The sequence below is a fragment of the Musa acuminata genome, chromosome BXJ2-9 (genome assembly GCF_036884655.1).
Source record: "Musa acuminata AAA Group cultivar baxijiao chromosome BXJ2-9, Cavendish_Baxijiao_AAA, whole genome shotgun sequence".
Taxonomy (NCBI): Eukaryota; Viridiplantae; Streptophyta; class Magnoliopsida; order Zingiberales; family Musaceae; genus Musa; species Musa acuminata.
Window position 1 is genome coordinate 13,697,929 of NC_088346.1, and position 22,143 is coordinate 13,720,071.

General features: G+C 37.3%; 4 protein-coding genes across 4 annotated transcripts; 2 read left to right on the forward strand and 2 right to left on the reverse strand.

Moving 5' to 3' along the window:
* On the forward strand, positions 1–2,714 carry LOC103998285 (ethylene-responsive transcription factor 1). Its single transcript, XM_009419716.3, has 3 exons — positions 1–311; positions 1,404–2,317; positions 2,412–2,714. Exons 1-2 carry the CDS (start codon positions 56–58, stop codon positions 2,297–2,299), a joined length of 1,152 nt encoding a protein of 383 aa, XP_009417991.2. The 5' UTR covers positions 1–55; the 3' UTR covers positions 2,300–2,317; positions 2,412–2,714.
* Positions 2,715–4,402: 1,688 nt separating this feature from the next.
* LOC103998287 (uncharacterized) lies at positions 4,403–7,116 on the reverse strand. The gene is made up of 2 exons (XM_009419719.3): positions 5,899–7,116; positions 4,403–4,743 (listed from the first exon to the last, which is right to left on the reverse strand). The coding sequence occupies exons 1-2, from the start codon at positions 6,879–6,881 to the stop codon at positions 4,665–4,667; spliced, it is 1,062 nt and encodes a 353-aa protein (XP_009417994.2). The 5' UTR covers positions 6,882–7,116; the 3' UTR covers positions 4,403–4,664.
* A 1,368-nt stretch (positions 7,117–8,484) lies between these two features.
* Positions 8,485–9,811, forward strand: LOC135622212 (uncharacterized). Its single transcript, XM_065123860.1, has 3 exons — positions 8,485–9,033; positions 9,130–9,210; positions 9,300–9,811. Exons 1-3 carry the CDS (start codon positions 8,485–8,487, stop codon positions 9,360–9,362), a joined length of 693 nt encoding a protein of 230 aa, XP_064979932.1. The 3' UTR covers positions 9,363–9,811.
* A 746-nt stretch (positions 9,812–10,557) lies between these two features.
* LOC135623225 (phosphoinositide phosphatase SAC3-like) lies at positions 10,558–21,456 on the reverse strand. Its single transcript, XM_065125949.1, has 15 exons — positions 20,942–21,456; positions 19,968–20,166; positions 19,710–19,875; positions 18,873–19,095; positions 17,676–17,752; positions 17,298–17,485; positions 17,135–17,229; positions 16,869–17,002; positions 16,666–16,794; positions 15,050–15,470; positions 14,516–14,637; positions 14,289–14,387; positions 12,994–13,134; positions 12,228–12,333; positions 10,558–11,119 (listed from the first exon to the last, which is right to left on the reverse strand). Exons 1-15 carry the CDS (start codon positions 21,134–21,136, stop codon positions 11,003–11,005), a joined length of 2,412 nt encoding a protein of 803 aa, XP_064982021.1. The 5' UTR covers positions 21,137–21,456; the 3' UTR covers positions 10,558–11,002.
* Positions 21,457–22,143: the final 687 nt, after the last annotated feature.

The window sequence follows — 22,143 nt, forward strand, 5'->3', positions numbered from 1 at the left end:
GCCTTCGGCTGCTACAACTGCAGCTTGTGGTGTTCTCAACGAGAAGGAATCGAGGATGTGCGGAGGAGCGATCGTCTCCAACTTCATTCCCACAGCCAGGTCGCGGCGGATCACCGACGCCGACCTTCTGTGGCCGAATCTGAAGAAGGGTGGGTCGAAGAAGAAGAGGGGCAGCCGTCGCTGCGCCGTGGAGGAGACGGAGGATGACTTCGAGGCCGACTTCCAGGAGTTCGACAACGAGTCAGGCGAGTCGGAGGAAAACGACGAGGCGGAGCTCGTCGACGTTCAGTTCTCTGCTTTGCCTCCCAAAGGTCGCTCTGTTCTAGACAGAAATTGTGTTCCTATCTTTTTTTTATTTGTTAGCATGATAAAAAATCGAATTTTGTTCACATTTTGATGACAAAAACAAGATTTTTGGTGCACTCAGATGATAAAAATCGGATGTTTACTGTAGTTATCTTTTCATTCTTCCTGCGGATTTGATATGAGAAAGTTTTTTCCCCAGGAAATGGAGCTGTGACTTGATCTACTTTTTTGTTACATTTTGTTCAAGGTTGCCTTTTCTTCATCTACTGGTATTAATCGTTGGTTATTACTCTTTTATTCCTTTTCTTTTTGGAACATGAAGAAAGTTGAAATTTTCACCCTCACCTTCTGTTTTAGTTAATGGTTATTTCCAACTCTACTTCAGTGTCCTTGGACCAAGCTGGTTTAATTATGAATTCATACAAAGTTGATATTAAGGCTTCTCTTTTAATATAAATATAATTCTTTTTTTCTTTTGCTGTACAGTATGTGTACACACACACTTTCTGGTTTTTTTCGTTGGCCTAGTTCTTGATTTGTTCTTCTGCCCACCTTACTTGTTGCTTCTAAGGATCCCTGTGTGATTATTTTTCTTGATAGTATTATTTTCATCAGTGCTGGTCTTGCATCATCTTGATCTTGTTATTCCCAGAACCATATTGCTACCACCTTTTGTGCTGTGGGGTTTTTCCTTTGTGTCCTGTCGTTTTTGCTTGGAAATGAAGTTCTATATATATTCTGGGAATGATTCATTAGTTAAATGTTTTCTTTTTATTTTGGGAAAAGAAAACTTGGATGTCTGTGATGATACACCTAGTATTCATTGGTTAGTTAATGTTTGCACTCGAAGTGTTGGGCTCATGGTTCGTAGATTTTGTCATCCGTGAGTGAGACAAGATCAAGGACAACTGTGATGTTCTATTCTTCCGCAAGTTCTTATTAGCTTTCTCTTTTCCTCAAAATTTGTGTTTTCATTTCTTTTGTTGACTTCAAGTTTAATTGGAAAAGGATACCAAGGCAAAAGATATTCATATGGTAAAAGATTGAGCTTTCAATTTTTCATTAGCCCGTTAGCCTTCTTTTTGTTTTGGTCGCAGATGGAGAAATGACTTTCAAACCTGTAGGATTTGATGGACCTGCAATGAGGTGTGCTAAGCGGAAGAGAAAGAACCAGTATAGAGGAATCCGTCAGCGTCCTTGGGGGAAATGGGCAGCTGAAATTAGAGATCCTCGCAAGGGTGTACGCCTCTGGCTCGGGACATTCAACACTGCTGAAGAAGCTGCAAGAGCTTATGATGCAGAAGCCCGAAGGATCCGTGGCAAGAAAGCCAAGGTGAACTTCCCTGATGAGGCACCAATTCCTCAAAAGTGCCTTGTGAGACTAACTGCAGCAGAAGCACCAAACTCAAACCCAAAGAATACCTTCAACTCTAACCATTCTTTCACTTACCTGAACGACACCAATCAAGATTTCCACCCAGATATTGATTTGTTCGACGAAAAGGTGGCCATCAAGGAATGTATGAATCCAAATTCCTTCACCGAGATAAAACCAGCTGCGCCTACTGAAGAACCTGGGATCAATATGTTCTTTGATCAGGGAAGTAACATTTTAGGTTATTCTGAACATGGTTGGGAACATGAGTTTAAAACTGCAGCCATCACAACAATTCTTGAGCCAACCATAACTGAATCTGAAAATTTCGCATGCCTGGAAGATGGTGGTGCACCAAAGAAACTCAAGAACAATGCAGGAGAGGCAGTGCCTACCGAGGAGAACGATGCTGTCGAACTATCTGAAGAATTTTCTACTTTCGAGTCATTCATGAAGTTTCTGCACATACCTTCTCCGGAGGCCAGCACAGATGATTCGATCGATAGCTTCCTCAATTATGATGTGATTCAGGAGGAAAGTGGTGTGGACCTGTGGAGCATCAGTGACCTGCCGCTAATTGCAGGCAGCATATACCGAGGGACCTTGAATTATGGCTAATTGTCTTCTGTAAACAAGGTACGAGCATCATTTGGAATTTCAACTATTTATCGAGCTGTCATTCTTGTTTATCTATCGTTTGAAGTACATGTTACTTTTCTCCACGTTCCAGGAACCTGCGTCGACGAAGGATATGTTGAACCAGGGTTGTTCGCTAGGATGATCTAATGAACCTTTGATTTATGCTACTATCTATTGCCACTATTTATGTCTATTGCCTGCTCTGTTGCCATGTAAAGTGTTTCTCTCTAGAATTCAGGGTTCTAATGAACCTTTGATTTATGCTACTATCTATCGCCACTATTTATGTCTATTGTCTGCTCTGTTGCCATGTAAAATGTTTCTCTCTAGAATTCAGGGTTCTATGTTCGCATGTTGTTACAATAAAAGATGCTCTCTAGAATTCAGGGTTCTATGTTCGCATGTTGTTACTATAAAAGATGCTCTGGAGATGATGGTTCTTGTGCTTAAGCTTATTTGCTTCGATACATCTTGTTGGTGATTCGCTGGCATCGAGATAAAACTTTTCATATTTGACCATCTGGTAAAGCTGAGAGATCACCAGAAACCTGAGCATAAAGAATTTCTTAATGTGTTCTTTGCTAATTCCTAAGGTAAATCTCTGCTTTTTAGAGAAGTTGTGTGGCTGAGATGACTGAAGTCATTTGAATCTCATGGTCCTTCAGTTTCCATTGTTGGTTTTGTTGAATGAAACTTCAGGATTGTTGGCATCTCAATATTCTCATGAACACTAAGATCAATATATAGCTGATGTGAATAATTGATCATTTATCTTGGAATTAGGGGTTGGAAATTTGATAGAAGGATATGTATGTACTTGTGGTGGACTAAATGACAATGACAGGTGGTAGTTTACATATTTTTAAGCTAACGGAGTGGTGGTGACATTCTTTGGTCCTATCATTTGTGTAACTTAATATTATGTAGATAATATATATACATCTTTGAGAGATGAGGTCTTTGTGAGCCAAGTAGCATTTCACCCACATCTCTATGAGATAGATGAACATGGAATTTATCATGCGGTGATGCGATCCTTTTGACCGCCAAACAAGCTTATCTCAATCAACAGTTTGGTGCAGTATCTTATGAATGGTACATCTTGACATGAAATATTTTCCAACAGATGAATTTGAAGGAGACAAGGATTCCTCTATTGATTTTTCTTTTGCTTTTTCCTTCCTTGTGTATATGTATATCCTTTTGAAGTTTAAAAATGTAGAAGATATTACCTTCCATATCACATGTGACATTGTTCTTAGTTACTTCTAATCATGATTGATAGTAGTTTATCTGAATCAGTAATATATATATGAATATATAATCATCTAATATATCCTTAATATTTTATCATTACAGTATATATATATATATATGAGTAAGCGTAGCCTTGATGAAGCAGAACATGAAATCAATTTATAATGCCAGTAGTGAAGCAAAATCTCATATTCATCTGTCAAATTAATCAAGATGGTGGTGTAATATGTACCAAAGGATATTGTGCATAATATAAAACAGATGCAACATATTATTATTGGATCAGAGCTCAAAACATGACTACTAGACATGGCTTCAATTCAGCCGAGTTAGGACAAAATGAGCAAAATGATGGTGGTCATATTAGCACCAACTCTCAGCGGCTTCAAATCTGATTCAGAAAATATTATACATATAGATAGATTGTATGATCCAAGCTCTAATCCCTCTATTAAAATACTATTGCACCATTTTGAGCGTCGGAAATATCTCTCCCCACAGCTGTGCCTCCAACACAGGTCTCTGTAGGAATCTTGGAAACAAGTCCATGACTTCAGTCGGTTCGAGTTTCAAAATGGCACATCTCAAAAAGCAGAAGATAGCAGCTTAAAATTCCACCTCGATTGACCATCAAATTCAATATTAATAGGTGCATATACCAATGGACAAGCATTACTCTAGAAACAATCACTGCTACATCTAACAAGTTACTGTAAAGATACTTGTGAAGTCATCCAAAACTGTGTTGTAGAAGATATCGTTAAGCAATCTCTCTTTTTTGTTTTAATAAAATGCATTCTGATAATTTTGTTTAAGAGAAACCGAGGGAAGAACTAAAATATATTTGTCTTTAAGATCAAGTCAAACATATATACAAGAACTACACCAAGTTAACCCTAGGAGCAAAGTCAGCTGTCATCATTCCATAGTTTTAATTAGAGGATAGTAGTCAGCCAACCAAGATGCATTTTGCAGGGCATCACAGAAAACACTAGTTCTAGACCAGGTAAAGCAGGAGGAGATAGATGAAAGACGTCAGAGAGGAACAACAAGAGTATCTTCAAGTTTCTTGGCCACCTGGGGGAGATCAGCGCTGGCATTTCGCACAGTAGTGGAGTTCCTTTGTCATCGGAGATGCACATACGTAGCAGAAGCAATAGCCACACCTTCAAATGAAGCGGTAGAACGCGTTAGCTCAGTCTACAAACAGATCAGTGAAGATGATGAGGAGATCAGAGAAAGGAAATAGCAGTCGTGGTTAGTCAGATCAATAACATATATAAAAGTTTGGTCTTCTCCTGCCATCAGGATCGTGCCACTAAAATTCCTAGGGAAGAATCTACAAGACAGGTCCAGAATTAGTCTTAATTACAAAAGGGAGAAATATCATGCCAAAGATATATATATATCATCAACTTGATTCCTAATGTGTAAAGATGCCTAGCATGTCTACAAATATTTTCATAGAGAATACACAATATTTTTTGCAGGATTATATACTCTTCTTTGTATCATTACAACATGACTTGTTCTCTGCCAACCTCCAAAATATATTGTTCTTTGCCGATGACACCCTTTATCCTTGCAAAGCTTCAAGGTAGGAAATACTATCTATGTTCAATAACCTTACTTTATATACTGGAGAACTCTGCAAAGCAGGCTATAAAAAGAGCATGTTTACCATTGACGACACATATCTTTTGATGCAGAACATGATGCATGAAGAACTCAATGATTTTTCTGAGATGAAAAGATCCAAAATGGTGAAATATGTTTTACGCTATTTTAACTTCTCATATGCGAAATAGGAGGCTCATATTGCTACCTTGAGCTCCATTAGACTATGAGTGGAAATACAAACTGAAGGGTGATCATACATGAAGAATATGAAAAGCATTATTCTCAAAAACCAATGAGATCATATCAAGATAGGTACTAACAATTCTAATTCAAGAAATTAGGGGTGCTTTACATTGAGTTATGACACAAGAACTTGGAAATCTGCAGCTAGTGCTTTGTTCTTAGCTTGGTTTTGGGTTAACTATAGTTGCCATCACTCCATCTAGTGCTTTGTTCTATTTTAAGTCATTATTTTCTCTTAATCAAACAAATAACGGATAATCACTCCATCTTTCACTTAAAACAAAAGATAATAATAATGATAATAGAGGAACATGGAGTTCAACTATAGTTACCATCACTCCTGATGGATTAAGAAATTTAAGAAACTAAATTGGTTGGCTTAACATTCATGATAAATCAAAGCTATCAAATGCATGTATGTAAAACAAAGGTGTTCTGAAGGAAAGACAAGAAAACACCTGCACATCATGAACATACAACCATCAATCTTCTCCACATAGATCCTACACTGGGGGCACCTCTGCCATTTGCTATCGGTAGCCAATTTCCGCATCAAAATATCCTCTCTCGTTCTCTCATCCTTACCCAATTCCTGAAATCCCTTGCAGCAAATCCCCGCATGCCATGGCACCTTACATTGAGCACAAAACATCCTATGACAGTGGGGGCACTCCGAGTTGGTGATCAGTTGTTTATCTGTATCAACGCCATCATATACCAGCAATGCCGAACATTCCTTGAAGGGGCAGTAGAACTTTTGGGTGCCAAGAGCCGATTCGCACAACCCTATGCCCCATCGATGGAAAACGCCCTCCGGTAGAATAAGCTTGCACATGTCCGGCTCCAAGATCCCATCTTTGCACCTCGGGTCAGGGCACGAGATGACCGTCACGTTCTCCTCGACCTTAGCGGCGACGTACTGGCTAATGCAGCTTGTGCAGAAGATGTGCGAGCAGGACGACACGCTGAAGCTCTCATTGAGTTGCTTCGTCTCCATGCAGATAGAGCAGTGAAACTCGTCGTCCGCGAGTTCATCGTATCCCTTTTCTTTTTCAGGACGAGGGGCATCTATTATCACCGGATTTGTTCTAGATTTCCTCGCAGGGACTCGAGCATGATCCTGTTCTCCACCAATCTTTCTCTTCATAACACCTTTCTCAACAGCGATCATGGATTGTTCCTTTCCCTTCCCAGTATTTGGCGTCAAAATCCTCTTATTCTTCTCCCCCGCAGCAACCTTTTCCTTCTCTTTCGCCCGGCCCACGCCACTGGCGACGCCCGAACTAACGCCGTTCCGATTGGCTGGAACAGAGGTGGTCGGAGTCGACTGCGGCTTCGTAACCTTGTTCGATTCATCGACCGGGTTTGCCTTTTGCGGAAGGGCGTGTGACCTCAAAACCACCTTGTTCTTCGCCTCCACCGTCGCACCCGTCCGCAACATGATATCGCTCCCGCCGAAGCCCAAGCCGGCGCCAGTCCAAGCGGCTCCTCGATCCACGTTCAAGGGCGCCGAGCCAGAGTCGCTGGAAATCAACCTCCCCGTTTTATCCTTCACTAGTGCATCGGCCGCGTCTTCATCTCCCACCCCCCCGAGGAGCTTATAGCAAAACCCTAACCGCCTCGTGCCCACCGACCGACAGAGACGAGCGGAGGAAGCAATGTCGAGCGGTGGAAGACACGACGTAAATGTTCGGAACAGGCCACGAATCCTGCCCAGACTTAAATGCAACTATGCCACGTGTCCCAGGACGCTGGGCGGTTCCCATTGGTCATCGATAGCCCAAGAACAGCCGTTGATCGAGCCGATCAAATATCTTGAGAGACCGATCTATTCTCTCTCTCTCTTCGCATTGATGCATATTGGGTGATGAAAATAGTTGTCTAGTCTAGAATCTGAATTCATAGAAATAAAAAAGAACTATTACACCTCCTATGTATTAAAGAATATAATTATCTCCTTATTTATCAATTAAATTTAATAATTTATTAAATTAATTTTAAATATCGCATGGAAGTTACATTTCATGTTCATGTATACTAAGGAAGGCATTGCAATGATCTGCTATGCTTGGTCATTAAGCAGCTTTTGGATTTGCCGAAGGTGAAAACAAGGATGGGATGGGATGGGCTTTTTGGGTGATGAAGTCTTATAGAACAAAACATGCTGCAGTACTTTCATATCCACATCAAAGCTTTCAGACAGAGGTTGCCTTGAGATTTGAGACTGGGCAGTAAGAGAGCTTATGGACCTTGTTTCATCTTAGAGATGAAACATCATCTTAGTGTCTTAATATTTAATTAAATATGGAATTTGGTTAATTCTTTTTTAAAAGATTATTATATTTTGAGAATCGACTCTTCAAAGATTATCATTTTGAAAACTACATCTCTGCCTTCAAGCTGAATTTATACAAAACTAGTAGCAGAGAGATATGTCTTATGTCTCGAATAACTACTGAGAGATCTAAAATGAGTGCGAGAAAGAAATGTTTCCGATATGGAATTATATCTTAGAGAGAGAGCTAAGGCTTGTATTTATAGAATAATGAGAAGAATATATTTTAATATAAAAAAATATTATGTAGAATATTTTTCTTTCCTCTTATGTAGGTTGATTGAATTCTATGTTTCTTAGGTAGATAACATACATTTTACACTCAAAGAATAGTTTTGAGCAGCTATCATGGAAACTTTTATGAGGTCTGACCATTCACATTCCACACCTATGACAGCTCCAGAAATATTGCTAAATGTGATGGAGATAACTATGGTTAGTCTATGATGATGCACTTGCTTGATCACAAACACAAGCAGAAAGGTGAAGCAGAAATCTTTGGAAGGAAGTTGTCCACAGCCCAAGCTAACAAGTTCTGAAGAGTTGTAACCGAGGAAGAGTTCCTGAGGCAACTTTGAAGAAAAGAATAAAGGTATTTGCACATGGCTTATCACCAAAGGAAAACACAGTTCCTTCCCCGTCTGAGGTGAATCTGGCTATATAAACTGCAGATGTCATGTGATGTTACCGCACTGCTGCTGGAGAAGAGATGTTGAGGTTGGACAAGCAAGGTGGACAACCATTTGAGATCACCGAGGCAGAGTCACCAGCTTCTTCCTCTGGGAGGAGCTACTGCTTCCCTCTTCTGTTCCTGAGCTTAGCACTCGTAGCTGCTGCAGTTTTGATCATTATATTTGTCCTCAAGCCAAAGAAGCCAAGCTTCCATCTCCATGCAATTCAACTTGATTCTTCTGATGCAGCTTTCAGCAAGGGAGCCAATCAGTCTTCGGCCATTGCTTCGTTGCTTGTGGTTGCTCACAACCCCAATAAGCTTGGCATCAGATACAGCTCCACCGAGCTTGGCCTGGTTTATGACAGCAGCAACATGGGGTTGATCAAGGTTCCTGGTTTCTTTCAACCACCTCACAGCACAAATGTCACAATCTTAGTTCATGTTTTCTTCAAGACGATAAACCTTGGAGAATTGCTTACTGAAAAATCCATGCAAGGCTCATCGATCGGCGATCTGGAGATGAGAATATTCGGAGGAATTCAGGCTCAGCTTCATGCCTTCAACTTCCGATTTCCGAAGATTAAGGTTAATTACTGATTCCGATCTTGATCTGCATGCAAAAGTCGTTGGCAATGACTAATTTCTTCTGGTCGACTCTTACCTTGAATCTTTATTCTGTAGGTTTTCCTTGATTGCAGGATCAGTGCAAAGCTCAGTGCCATGGCACTGAGCAGAGTGCTAAGTACAGCTGACACACACAGGGTATGGCATAATGGATCAATTTATAGATTCCAATTTGAATGATGAAAGACTATGACAAGAATGACTCAGCCTTACTCCATGTCATGCAGGCTTTTCTACTTCCCAACTTTCTTCACCTCACACACAAGTGTTCATTGGATCTCTGCATATGAACCAACAGCCCCTCCTCAAGTTCCAAGCAAGCATATTTTGGATTCCTTCAAATCTTTATTCTTACTCCCTATTTTGGAGTGTATACTTGCACATCAGCACCCTGAGGAACACAACTGACATGTTAGCTCAGAACAGCAACAAGCAATGCTGAGATACAATAATTATACTGTCCAACTAACATACAAGCAATAACAATCAGACTTACTAGCATCTGGATATTTTGGTTAGATGTCATGCTGACATGATATATCCATTTGGTACGTCAGCATTTTCAGCTGATAATTGTCACATCAACAGCGATAGAAGGCAGTGAAGTGTCTCAGTTGTGATTTTTATGGTTGAAGCCTTTGATTTGTGTTTCTTTGATCTTCCAAAGCAGTCATCAGTTGTTCCATTCAATCTGAGGTCCCAGAATCCATGCCTTCCGGACCACAATGTGTAAGCACAACAGGGCAATGTATAATTTTGCCTATAGAATGATCTCTTCAACATTCTTTTGTACATGGAACTTGATATGATCCAAGTTTTCATTTGCTAGCGATCATGTATGCATTGCAACCTATATCTTTGTAACCGATCATGTATACATTGCTAAAAGACCTTTGCATCTCTCTCTACCCTTTAAAATCTATGATGTCATCCTTTGCAGAACACATTTTTTGAAGATCAACTCTGCTCTCTGCAGGTGCATTTTAAGCTTATGGTAATGTCATGGGTTTGATTTCATTATTCTTGTGATCAGTCCAGCTTGATTCCTCAGATGCCTGCTCCTTGTTTGAGACAATGTTAATAATAAGAACTGAGAAATTATCACTTGTCGAATAAAAAAGTCTTCTTTTTCTTTTTTGTATCGGCAAATAAGACCAATACCAAGTGTATCATGTGTTGGTATGCATTTAATCTAAAAAAAAGACCTAAAAAGGACAAAAATAGAAGAAAGTTATTGTCTAACACAAGCCCTGTACCGGTGGGAGTACAAGTTCATGCTGAATGGTATGCCTACACTACGCTTGAACAGCCTAGTTTACGTCGATCGATCCACATGCCGATAATCTGACTGATAAATACCACCTATACCGAACCACACAGCAAGTGCTGTATTCACATATTATACAACTTCCACAACAAATGAGGATCATTCAAACATGTTGTTGATTAGTTTCCTAGACATTTTGGCAATCAATATATAACAACTGACAGGCGAACATGAAGCAATATTAGCAGATGCTTCAACTTTTTTCATGCTCAAGCAGTTCAATTCAGTATGAACCTCCAAAATCTAGTCAAGAGAAAAACAACATGACTGTTCCTTTTTATTTCCGGTTTATACAAGTATTTACAGACATAAACAAAGGACCAAACTCGAAGTAGAAAAAGAATCGCGGCCACAATTGTCCAAGCTCATGAGGACACAAGTAGCTATCCTAATATTTACATTGATGAGATTTCATCTATCATAAACTGGCCGACCTCTATAAAAATCATATACTTCCTTCAAACTAGCAGGACAGCAGCACTGCATCAATCAAATCAACTTTTACATTCTCCTGTTCTCGCTTAAGCTGGCATCTTTAAGTCCTTGTCAATGAAGACGAGTATCAGATGGGAGCGTAAAAGAATATGATAAAAATAGTCGAAATCAACGGTATAAAGCCTCTCCATGGTGAACCCAATGTGCGAAGCTGTCAGGAAATTTGTTCCGTTTGTTAGCTGTTCGGACAGTGTCATGAGGCTGTTCTTCAATTACCTGGTCTCCCTGCAACAAAAACAATCACAATATTAGCTGTTTGGGCAGCATCATAAGGAAGTTGTATTTCCATTATGATTTCTCCATGAACATAAATAATTAAGAAGCAATTGAAACAGAACTAAATTTTCTTTTTTTTTTAATCTCAATTTCTCGTACCATTACTGCATAGTCATGTTACAGAATGATGCAGCTTTATCTTAAGACTATTCAAATCCAAAATAGCATGTGATTACAATTGGAAATTGTCATATACACAAATCTAACTGAGAACTGATTTGTTGCACGCATATGTCCTGACACCAAATGTACAATCGAACAATGATATTAATAATGATAAGGTTTCAAACCTCCAACTGGTCTGGGACACCACCATACCAATATTTAGATGTAAAAAAATGTCAAGTTCCGAACCCTCAACCTCCAATAAATGGGTTTGATATACTATGAAATTATTCAATGATACATATAGAAGAGAGTTCTAGCCACCATACTTCTAAGAGTTTATGCTAACATTATAATCCAAAAACAATGATGGAATGAAAGAATTGTGTATGATTGTTGACTACGACATGAAATGGGTTTCAAAATGGAGAATATTACAGCATGATGCAAGTTCCGGATCTGTCATTTGGAAAATGAGATATGGCACCAAAATCAATTAAATAAATGTTGCTTAAGAAATTACTTGTCAGGATCAAGATCATCTTTAGTATTCTCAACAAATATGTGTGTGGCGCACATGCCATTCCAAGTATGCATGTTTTATATAGCAGAAAGAGTCATTTTTTATGTGCAATACTGTGTTCTCTAACAATAAATCTGCCTCAACTCCATTGCCACTAGGCCACTACTACAACTTATTTTTATTCCTTCTATTTTCACACTGCTACAATTTATTATTTCCTTCTATTTTCATGTTGTTGAGCCTGGTTAGAGTTTGTGTTTTCACACAGCTCAACTAGTCAAGTTTATTCTCATAGTTAATGAGTGCAACATGATGAGTTAAAGTAGAAAAATAATCTCATTGGACAGATTAATCAAATCTGAATTTGAAAAGGTCTCCTTGTTATACTGGAAAAAACTGATTTCACAACTAAAGGACAGAAGTGTTTACCTCTGTAAGTGACCCATTTTCTACAAGATCTGAGGATGCCTCATTACTTCTGCCATCAGCAATATTTTGAGTAGAAAGGCTTTCAATTGGAGAATTCAATGTGGATCTGAAAACACATGAGAAGCTTTTCATGATGACAAGTTTTTTATACCCTCAAGCATAAATACGCTATGCAGGGACTACGCTCAGAAATATTATATTTTCTGGATGAATTGCATTGCATAGAACACCAACACATGCATGAATATATTAGAAAGTTCGAATTATGGTGTTAACCAGCTTCTCAGGTTGTGGATAAACAAGCTAAAATTGTAGGAACTTTATCCCATTGCAGGAGAATATTATAGTTGCCCAAGGCACCACTTTTGGAGAAGGATTTTAAGCTGAAAGGAGCTTACAGAAGTATTACAGATAAACTCTGAATTCATTATAATTGGCTGGCATAAGATTCCTATATCATATGAGCATAAAAGGATACTGAAATCCATACTTATGGATATCAAAATCAATGTAGTTAAAAGTGGCTCCCAAGGCTCTTAATTGCACTTGATGCCTAGACTTTTCCAATCTAACTTTTCTTTCATTTTTATAAGGTGTTTTGATATGTTTGAGGCACAGCATTCAGCTTTAAGTTGAAAGTAGACTAAGAGACAACATTCGAGTAGTCGCGAGCTTGTGAAGTACAGTCAGGCTTGTCAATGTACTTAAGAAGTCAAGAGAATGACCGCCTTAACTTGAATACGGAAGATTAGGAGACAGGGGTTACCTGTCATTCATTTCTCCCTCAAGAAAACTTCGAGAAGATAAAATTGATTCAAAATCCAGAAAATTCGAGTACCAGTCTTTATACAAAGAACTATCTGCACTTTCTGCAAAATGCTGCCCATGAGGCACCACGGCAGTGTACCTATAAGGCAAGGCAAAAGGAAAAGTTAGTGTTGTTGACACAATTAAGCAAAATATTAATAATTCTCTTCCCTCATGCATCTGTAAAGACTAATGCAAGGAAAGCTTAAAGATAGAATAATAGAAATGACCATAAACCGCTTTTTATAACCAGGTCATAGATGATGAGCCCTTTAAAACCTCACATCTTTAGATGTGAAAAGAGACGTCTAATACATCCAGCGAGTAGTTACTAAAATATCTTTTAAATATATAATGTACTAAGTTTGGAACGCTTTGTAGTTAAGTATATAAAATGGGGAATAACTGTTTAACAGGGAATTACAGTGGTTTGGTGACTATGCCTACAAAAGTAGCAACAGATTTGAAGCTAGACCTGTAGATTGGATACGGCAAAATTGAGTAGCCAACCTGTGATGATTTTGAGGATGAGGGAGCATTCTGACTAAAACTACAGCTGGATAGAAGAGTATAACTTTCATGGAGTATATTTCCATCAGATAAGGATCTTTTGATAAATGACCTGTATAAATTCACTACATCAAAAGATTGCTGCAGCATTTAGCAGATACAAAAGACCAGGAAAACCATATATGTCACTGGCATATCAACCCATGAAACCATTAGTTTAAACAAACTTGGCTGGGCTTCTTAGATCCTTCTGTTAGTCATGAACAATTCAACTTAGAAATCATGGAGCATCTAGGAACAGAGTATGAAGAGAGACAGATCAAACAATCTTTGACGGTACCCAAAGTGAACTAGCATAAAATGTCATCAGTTATGTATGCCAAGTGGCAGTTTGATTGTCACAGACTTGCAAAATACATTTGTTGGGAAAGGAGGATGCTTATGAATAAGTAGCCTGCTTCACTTCGTTTTCATGTATGCATAGCAAAGCACTAATCTTTCTAGCGTGCCATACAAAATAACCATTTATTCTGAAAAAAAAAATAAAACATGACAACAAAGGCAAGTGAAATACCTAATAACCAGGTATTTTTAAATAATATGGCATAAATAATGAAGATAACCATTAGTGTAATAAATCTTCCCACTGCAATAATAAAAATAAATAAGCAAAAAAACAGTATCATAACTCAGTGAAGGCAAAAACACATCCCAGTATCATGCAAAAAACATGTCCAACAATACCTTGAAATTTCATTGGTAAAACCATGACCACTCTTCCCAACACCACAATGCTCCCAGATTGCTGGTTTGTCCAGTTGAGGTTGAAATCGTCCCAGAAATCTGTATGTAATAAGTGCAAAAAGTGGGCATCTCTATGCAGAATATTATGCAATTGTATTTTCCAAAGAACTGGAGTTTTCTTTCAGTATGAGATATAACAAATTCACAGAAAAAAAATTTATACATACAGATCTATTGCAGCCTGTTTGTCAACATCTGTAAAGGCATTACTATAATATCTTTGAAATGTTCTGAGTAACTCTTGATATCGGATTGTTGCTTTGCATTGACCTCTTCTTTCAGAAAAAATCTACCAAGTAACCAATAAATGTTGTTAAACTGAAAATAGGCACTGGTCTTATGATCATTTCAGTGCGAGTATTAAGATAGTAAACATGTCATATGAATAAGAGATAATATTTTTACAAAAGAAGGAAAATAAATAAATTATCATGAATTGTGCTTTTCGCTATTATGATGGGAGCACCCACAATTACATAGAAGCCCTAGTTTATATTTTCTAAAGCTCAGACCCTTTTCAATCCAAAAAAAGTAAACAGCATGAAGCTAAATCTACATGCATGCAGCGATTTCAAATAACATTAAAAGAAATAAAATTGCAAGAAAAAAAACATATCCTGAGAATCACGTAGAATAAACATGATTCTTCAATTCTCAAGGAACATGGAATGATAATGAGAAGTTTCATTTAGGATAAATACCTTATTATGAGCAGTAGAACCACCATACTGCAGAGAAAGTGTGTCACCCATTTTCTCATAATATGTCATGAAATGATCAGCCAAGGTGGCATCTAGAGGAATGCTTGGGCAAGGAGATAATTTCAATGCATGAAGTTGATGCCCTAGTGCAACTAAACCATAGGCATACTGGGCAATATTTGTGCGATCTAAACAATCTATGCAATTTGTTCGTAGAACACCTTTCTGACACATAAGCGATTTAACTGAACAAAGTCCACCATTGCTAACTGCAATTGTTTTTGTTTCCGATCCAGATATATCAGAATCCATGTTTTCTTGAGATCCATTTTCTAGCATATCAACATCATCTTTGTCAGTGGTGCTGCAGCTGCTACTGCTGCAAATATTATTCGATGATTGGTCACCAGCATCATCCATCCTGAACATTAAAGCAAGTATGTTTAAAAATAACAAACTATGATAAAAAAAACAAGACAACTTAAAAAATTAACTCATTCTTTTAAAAACCATAGAAATAATGACCCAATGCTGTAGAAACAAATACTTTTTAGTCAGAGTCTATGTATTTTTCTTGTGGCTGATTTGATTAATAAAAAATCAAATATTTCAAAAATGAATAAGCAATCAGCAATCAAAAAGAGTTGCTAAAGTTTCATATTTTAGGAGAATTAGATTCATCCCTTTGGAAAGATGAAGTGGAAGACATATAATCCTACAAGTAAGTCTAATATAATCAAAATTCAGGTGGTTTTAAGATATTATTCATCATTTATAAATGAAGTTCGAAATTCTGAAACATGATCCATAATGTGCTATATGATCAATTGCCAATGCAGAACAACCACCCATTCAATGCCTAGATTTGGGACTAGTTGTGTTGCAAAGAGGGCTTGCAATAGATGGTCTGCATATGCTAGAAGAACTTCAGAAATGCCCTTAGCGAAATCGTGGTCTTAAAACTTCAGGTACATTTATATGCAAAGTAATATATCGAAAATATTTTGTGTATGTTTAAAACAGAACTAAGAAAAAAAAACTACAATATACAAAACTTTGAAGAATAAGCACCAAATATGATACAACAGAACCTAAAGACATTGGTGTGGTGAAAGCTCAAAGGGTTAGCATAACATTTAAGCCATAATGTGTAATAATACTTGGAGGTGCAAACATATTAAATAACCACAACCTGAATACATTGATGGTATCTTTCTCAAGTAAGCAGATTTCTTGCTTTGATACCACCATGTTGGTTGTTCAAAGGCTTGACAAATTTGTTGTTGTTGTATAAGTACAATTTGTTGAAAATAATACTATAAACAAGACAGGAACAAAAAGATTTTGGTGGAATAAGATGAAAGCTAGAAGGTTCAACGAGTAATAGAAATACAAAGGTATACGACAAGGAAGTAGGATTTAAGAAAAGCAAAATATCACAAACCAAGTTTCTAGGATAAAATAAACAAGTATATTTGTGTTCTTTTAACATATTATTAATATAGAAAAGTTTCTAAGAATTTACAGAAAAGTATATAGTTAACACTATGCTTCCTATACAAACATATTGGATGAAAATAATGGAATTATGTGAACATACAACATAAGATACTTACACAGAAGTGGGCCATCTTAAGTCACTTTCATATCTTAATGCAGGTGCCATTTCACAGTAAAAGAAGTCCGTTAGCTTTAAGGTACATGCTGCCACTTCTACCAGCATTGTAAGCACATTTTTAGCTTTGCTGTAACAAATATCTTATCATAATTATATTGCAATTGCAGATCAGACCAATAAATATCAGAAGAAGCCAAGTACCTTCGATAATGCTTATGAAGGTCCCAATGTAAGAACTTTAAATGACTATCTTCTGATAGGTTCTTATCCACATACTCAACTGCACTGGCAAACTCTGAACGTATAATAGATTCCCGAGGTTTTTTTTCTTCTGACTGTTAACAAAACAATAACTATGAAAAAAGGGTGACGAGAGTGCACTGGTCATCAGTCAAATATGACGATGTGGAAGTAGTAAGAGAAATTGGCCTATCTGTGCTTTATGCATAAACTATAAAAAGACATACCTTAATCAAGTTCAAAATAACAATAGGCTTTCCATATCTTTCTGCAAGATTATCAAAATGAAGCTTAGTAGCTTCATAACCTTTATCTTTATTCACTGAGAAAGGGGAAAAAATAGTAAGATAACTGCTTTCCAAAAACATGTTGCCAAACTTCAGAACTTACAGATAATATCAGGCTTCAGATTAAGTTTTGAGGTTTCTTGAGACCAAAAAAGAGGTATAGAACCCCTATTCTGGACTATAGAACTAAAACATGTTGGAATTTCTCCAGGAATGTCTTCAAAGATAATTTGTTCAGTCTCAACATCATTTGCCACATTACCATCTTCATCAACACCACGCTTGAGATACCTTATCCACAAAAGCAACAGGGTTATAAAAAATGAAGGACAAAGCAAGAAGAAAACACAGCCACAAGTAATATATCAATTTGCTTCAATTAATATATAATGAGATTTAGATACTCTTCACCATAAGAGTTACTACATCCCATCTGTTGAAAGACATGGAACACAGATTTAAAATATAATAATATAACAACCTGGTCCCAGCACAGTGTTGTGAGCGCCTAGCAATTAGAGTCAACCAAAAATCTTTTCCATGACTTGAAAGTTTCACCTGAATCAGAGAAACTAAAGTAATTAGTTCTTAACTCCATAATGAAACCTAAGAACAACATAAGGTAATTTCCAAATGTAATAAGGAAGCAGAAGGCAGTAAAACCTTATGCACCAGTATGATGTTCACATACCATATTCTTGTAATTGACATTTATAGGCATTTTACTTCCACAAGATAGGATAACAATCTGTATAAAGAAATGCCAAAACTTGAAAGCTCTATCTTTGATGCAACAGGTACTCCTTCGAACCTTAATGAAGTCTTTCTACTTGTTTTTATATCAACTTAATTTGTGTTTGTTTCTATTCCTCCAACTCCTGGCTTTACAAAGCTTTCTGAAAAAGCTTGACTTTCCAATCTTATTGCTGACCATAATAAAGACAAGCTTCAAGGTCGTTTTATATACTCTACGTTTCTATATAGAACTTCCACTTCTGTAATTGATCTGGTTCTTTTTAGGTGAAATCATACGCTTGATAGGCCAACATCTAGTCAAGCAATTTCTTCTCCTGCATCAGTTGACACAAGCAACCTGGCAATCAGCATAATGCAATACATACCATGCCTGAAAGGCGTTGACAATTTGGCACACCCCATGGAATGATCCTCCAAGATATGCATGTTAAACGATCATCTTATCCTTCAAATAGCATCTTGATTTGTTGCTCATCTAATAACTAAAAAAAAATTGTTAACGAAATTGTTTTTCTTAACATGATTTTAAAAAGTTAAATAAAATTAATTTTCTAATTATGTAACTTTTTACGGTATTAGAGAATAGAGATATGATAGTGTTGGTGTACAAAACCCTTGATGCGGTCAGTTATTCTAGATTTCTAAGGGATCATGATGTATTGATAAGTTATTATAAGTCCAGTCATCAATTCCATTGGACATAAAACAGAAGAATGAAGCCCAAGTCCTCTAGAGTCTTGCTTTATCAAAATCTTTAATCATTCAAATAAAGCATATAAGTAATGAGTTCAGCAAAACCTATTGATTAAACAAGATTAGTAATATCAATTTTTTTTCCTTTTTGTTGATAAGAAAACATAAAATCCAAAGAAAGGTTAAATTTTTTTTAATAAAAAGCAAAACTAACATAATTAAATTTTACCTGCTTAAAGAAACCATATACTAAATATACCGTCCATAAAGTACTTTTCAGATGGCTATGAATTTCACGGGTCAAGAATTCATTCCATATAAACATGGATTCATACAACAACTGCCCTGTTTTTCCCTCGCACATATTCTTCTGTAAGCTTTGCATGATGCTATATGAGTAGCTAAAAAAGAAACCTTGCGTGATGTCCACTGTACAAAAGAGCTTCTTGTATCTGTGGCATCATTGAGACCAAATGTACTATTATTTCTGATGACATTCCATAAATAATCAAGAATGCACAGTACAGTGCAAAATATGATAGCCTAAAAAAAATAATACAACTATATATTAACATTACAAACCAAATCAGGAACAATGATATGATACATGAAATAACCATCTAACTACCATCTGATAATATAATCCCGAATAAGGAACAACGACGTGAAAATACGAAGAAAATATTTTTTTTTACTAGAATAAACTAGCAAATTTTATTTTGATAACTAAAAGTAACTAATTCTGAATTCTTTCAAGAATGTCGATAAAAGCATGGTTTATAAAAGTGAATAACAAATGGGAAAAAGCTATATATGGTAAAATTGTAGAATTTGGAATGAAAATATCCACTGTGAATGTCATAAGGTGCATATGATTGCAAATCAAAAGGCAAAATTTCCAAAATATCATTTTAGATAGCAAACACATCTAATATGTCAAAACATCACAAGTATTTTTCCACATACACGAAGTCAACAATCTTTAGAAATAATAAAAGTTAGAGTCACCTACAAAAGTACCATATATATTGTACATTTGTACTACATGCAGTGAAAAGAGAAAAACCTGCGCTCTTCTCTAGAATTGGCCATATTAGATTGGACACTTGAATTTGGTAGTGAGACGATTTTGCTCTTGGTGATAGCATAGATCGTGTGACCAAGTATAGCTCCAATTTCCTCCCTTTCAGTTATAAGGAGCATGTAGTAAGGCCCCAGAAACTTTACAAATCCTGATAGAAAAAGCATTCTTCATCACAATCTTGTTCAGAATGAAAAATACTAACTACCACATGGAATGATAATGAATTGGGGTTGCACTAACCAACAATGCCATAGCAGTCGGTGACAAACTTTAGTCCGCCAGTCGACTTGTTTTCTTCATGTATTCGATTTAGCAACTCTTTACATTCACTTTCAGTGTATGTGGTGGACTCCTGACAGATATTAAGTTCTGAAGCTCTCAACCTGCCAATCTTTAACAGTCTCCATGATGTTCTGTTCTTTCTGATCATATAAAAGTTCTGCAATGTTAAGCATCAAACTACGTGTAAATATTTTGGTAGGAAGAATCCTAAAACAATGAACAAGCAGAAAATTTGAGCAGGGTGCATCTACATCTTGGAACTCATAATCCTCGGTTCAAATGTTTGTAAATGAGAATTGCTTAAGAATCTCATAGAGGATGATTTGATCTTAATCATGACAATTTCTGATCAATCCCTCTAAAACTAATACTAGAAAATTAACATGATAAATAATTTATAATTTGCACAGAAAGAGATATAGAACCTCAAAACTAACTATAGTACAAAATAAGTCTTCCAGTGGAGTATATTATGGGTAAAAAAGTCAACGACATGGTGAGTATTAACACTAACTATTGCGAAAAACCAAGAGAAACAAAGATTAAATATCGAAAAGCGAGACACGGAATCCAAGACAACTAAACTCCATATAACTCGAGTCTAAAAGAAGCACCTATAATCATCACCAAATAAAGAAACCGATGAATGAGCTAGGAGCAAAATTTTCCTACATGACAGTTGACTTTGCTTGGATTTGGATGCAACCAAAGAAATCAAGAATTGAAATGGCTTCAGACATGTCGAGAAAAATGTCACAGTTTGATCGAGTACCATCAAAGAAACCAAAAGAAACACAAAACTGAATCTTTAGATAACGAGCAATGGGACTGACTAAGCAGCGAGGAAGCGACCACGAATCACGAACCAAGAAAGACTGGAAGAAGGGGGGGGGGGGGGGGGGGGAAACCGATTCTTTGGTCAACTTTCTTACAGATTGAGTCTCGTATAGCTCGAAGACGTGCAGATAGAAGCTGGCGTCGTTGGGCTCGTCGTTGTTCCGAGCCACCGCTCCTCCCTCTGCTGCCATTCCGTCCGGAGCCCGCGCCCCGGGATCGGACGACATCACTTGGACATCCGAAGCCCCTGAGGTCAGGGCGTCCGCCGCCGCAGCTCCAGGTTCCTCCATGGCTGCTTCAAATACAGCATCCTCTTCCTCTCGCTTTCCTTCTTCGCCGCCACTCACGGCTCCCGGAAACCGGTCTCTTTTATTTACGAAACCAGAGGAAGAAAACACAAAGAGAAGGGCAGGAAAAACAACAGAACACGATAAGATCACCAACAAAGATCGATCTTCGAGGGAGTACGCGGCAACAGATGCAGCGGAGAACCAAGTCGCGAGAAATTCTACAGGTTTCTCCTGCGTTTGCTGATTGGAAGAAAAGAAAGAAGAAGAGCCAAACGGCAAAGAACACAAGGATGAGGCAGCGAAAGAATCTAATCAGCAAACACGAACACATCGACGCCTTTATAGATTTCATTTAAGATTTCGAGCCAAATTTGGAAGGTCGTGTCGTGTTTTGTCGTGTCGACGGACGAGTCAAGTACAACTCGGAGCCGACCCAGTCGTGCTTGTGAGATTGCCTCGTGCTTATTTACGTGACGTCTAATGCGATGGTGGCGGTAAGAACAAATGTTTGACGTCTCTCAAAATTCGGATCGGTTAATGCATTGCTGTTGTAGTACAAGTAATAGATCTCATAGTTAATCTAATCATAAGCATAATGTAATACATTTTTTTTTTATTTTTTTGAAAAGAAAAATAAAATATTTTATCTCTTAATATTTTTCCATATATATTTTTTTTGTCGTCGTCGAGATTAGATGTAAAAGTTAGATTGGACAAATTATAAGGCAATTTTCTGTACGACTTTAATTTACTTACTAAATATTTTGAGCAAATTTTAATTGAATCCATAAATTTCATTATTTAGTTCCCTCATTAGAGACTATGATGCTTCATTCCCACCACCGAGTCGACTCAGTGGGATTCCGAGTTCCGAGTCGAAGCCTGCAGGATTTGGCGTGTTAAGAGTGGCAAGTAATTATGTGCTCATTATTCTTTCTTGGAAACTCTCCTTAACACACCATCAATTGCTTCTCCCTAATATACTATACTTGGATCAACGTTTATCT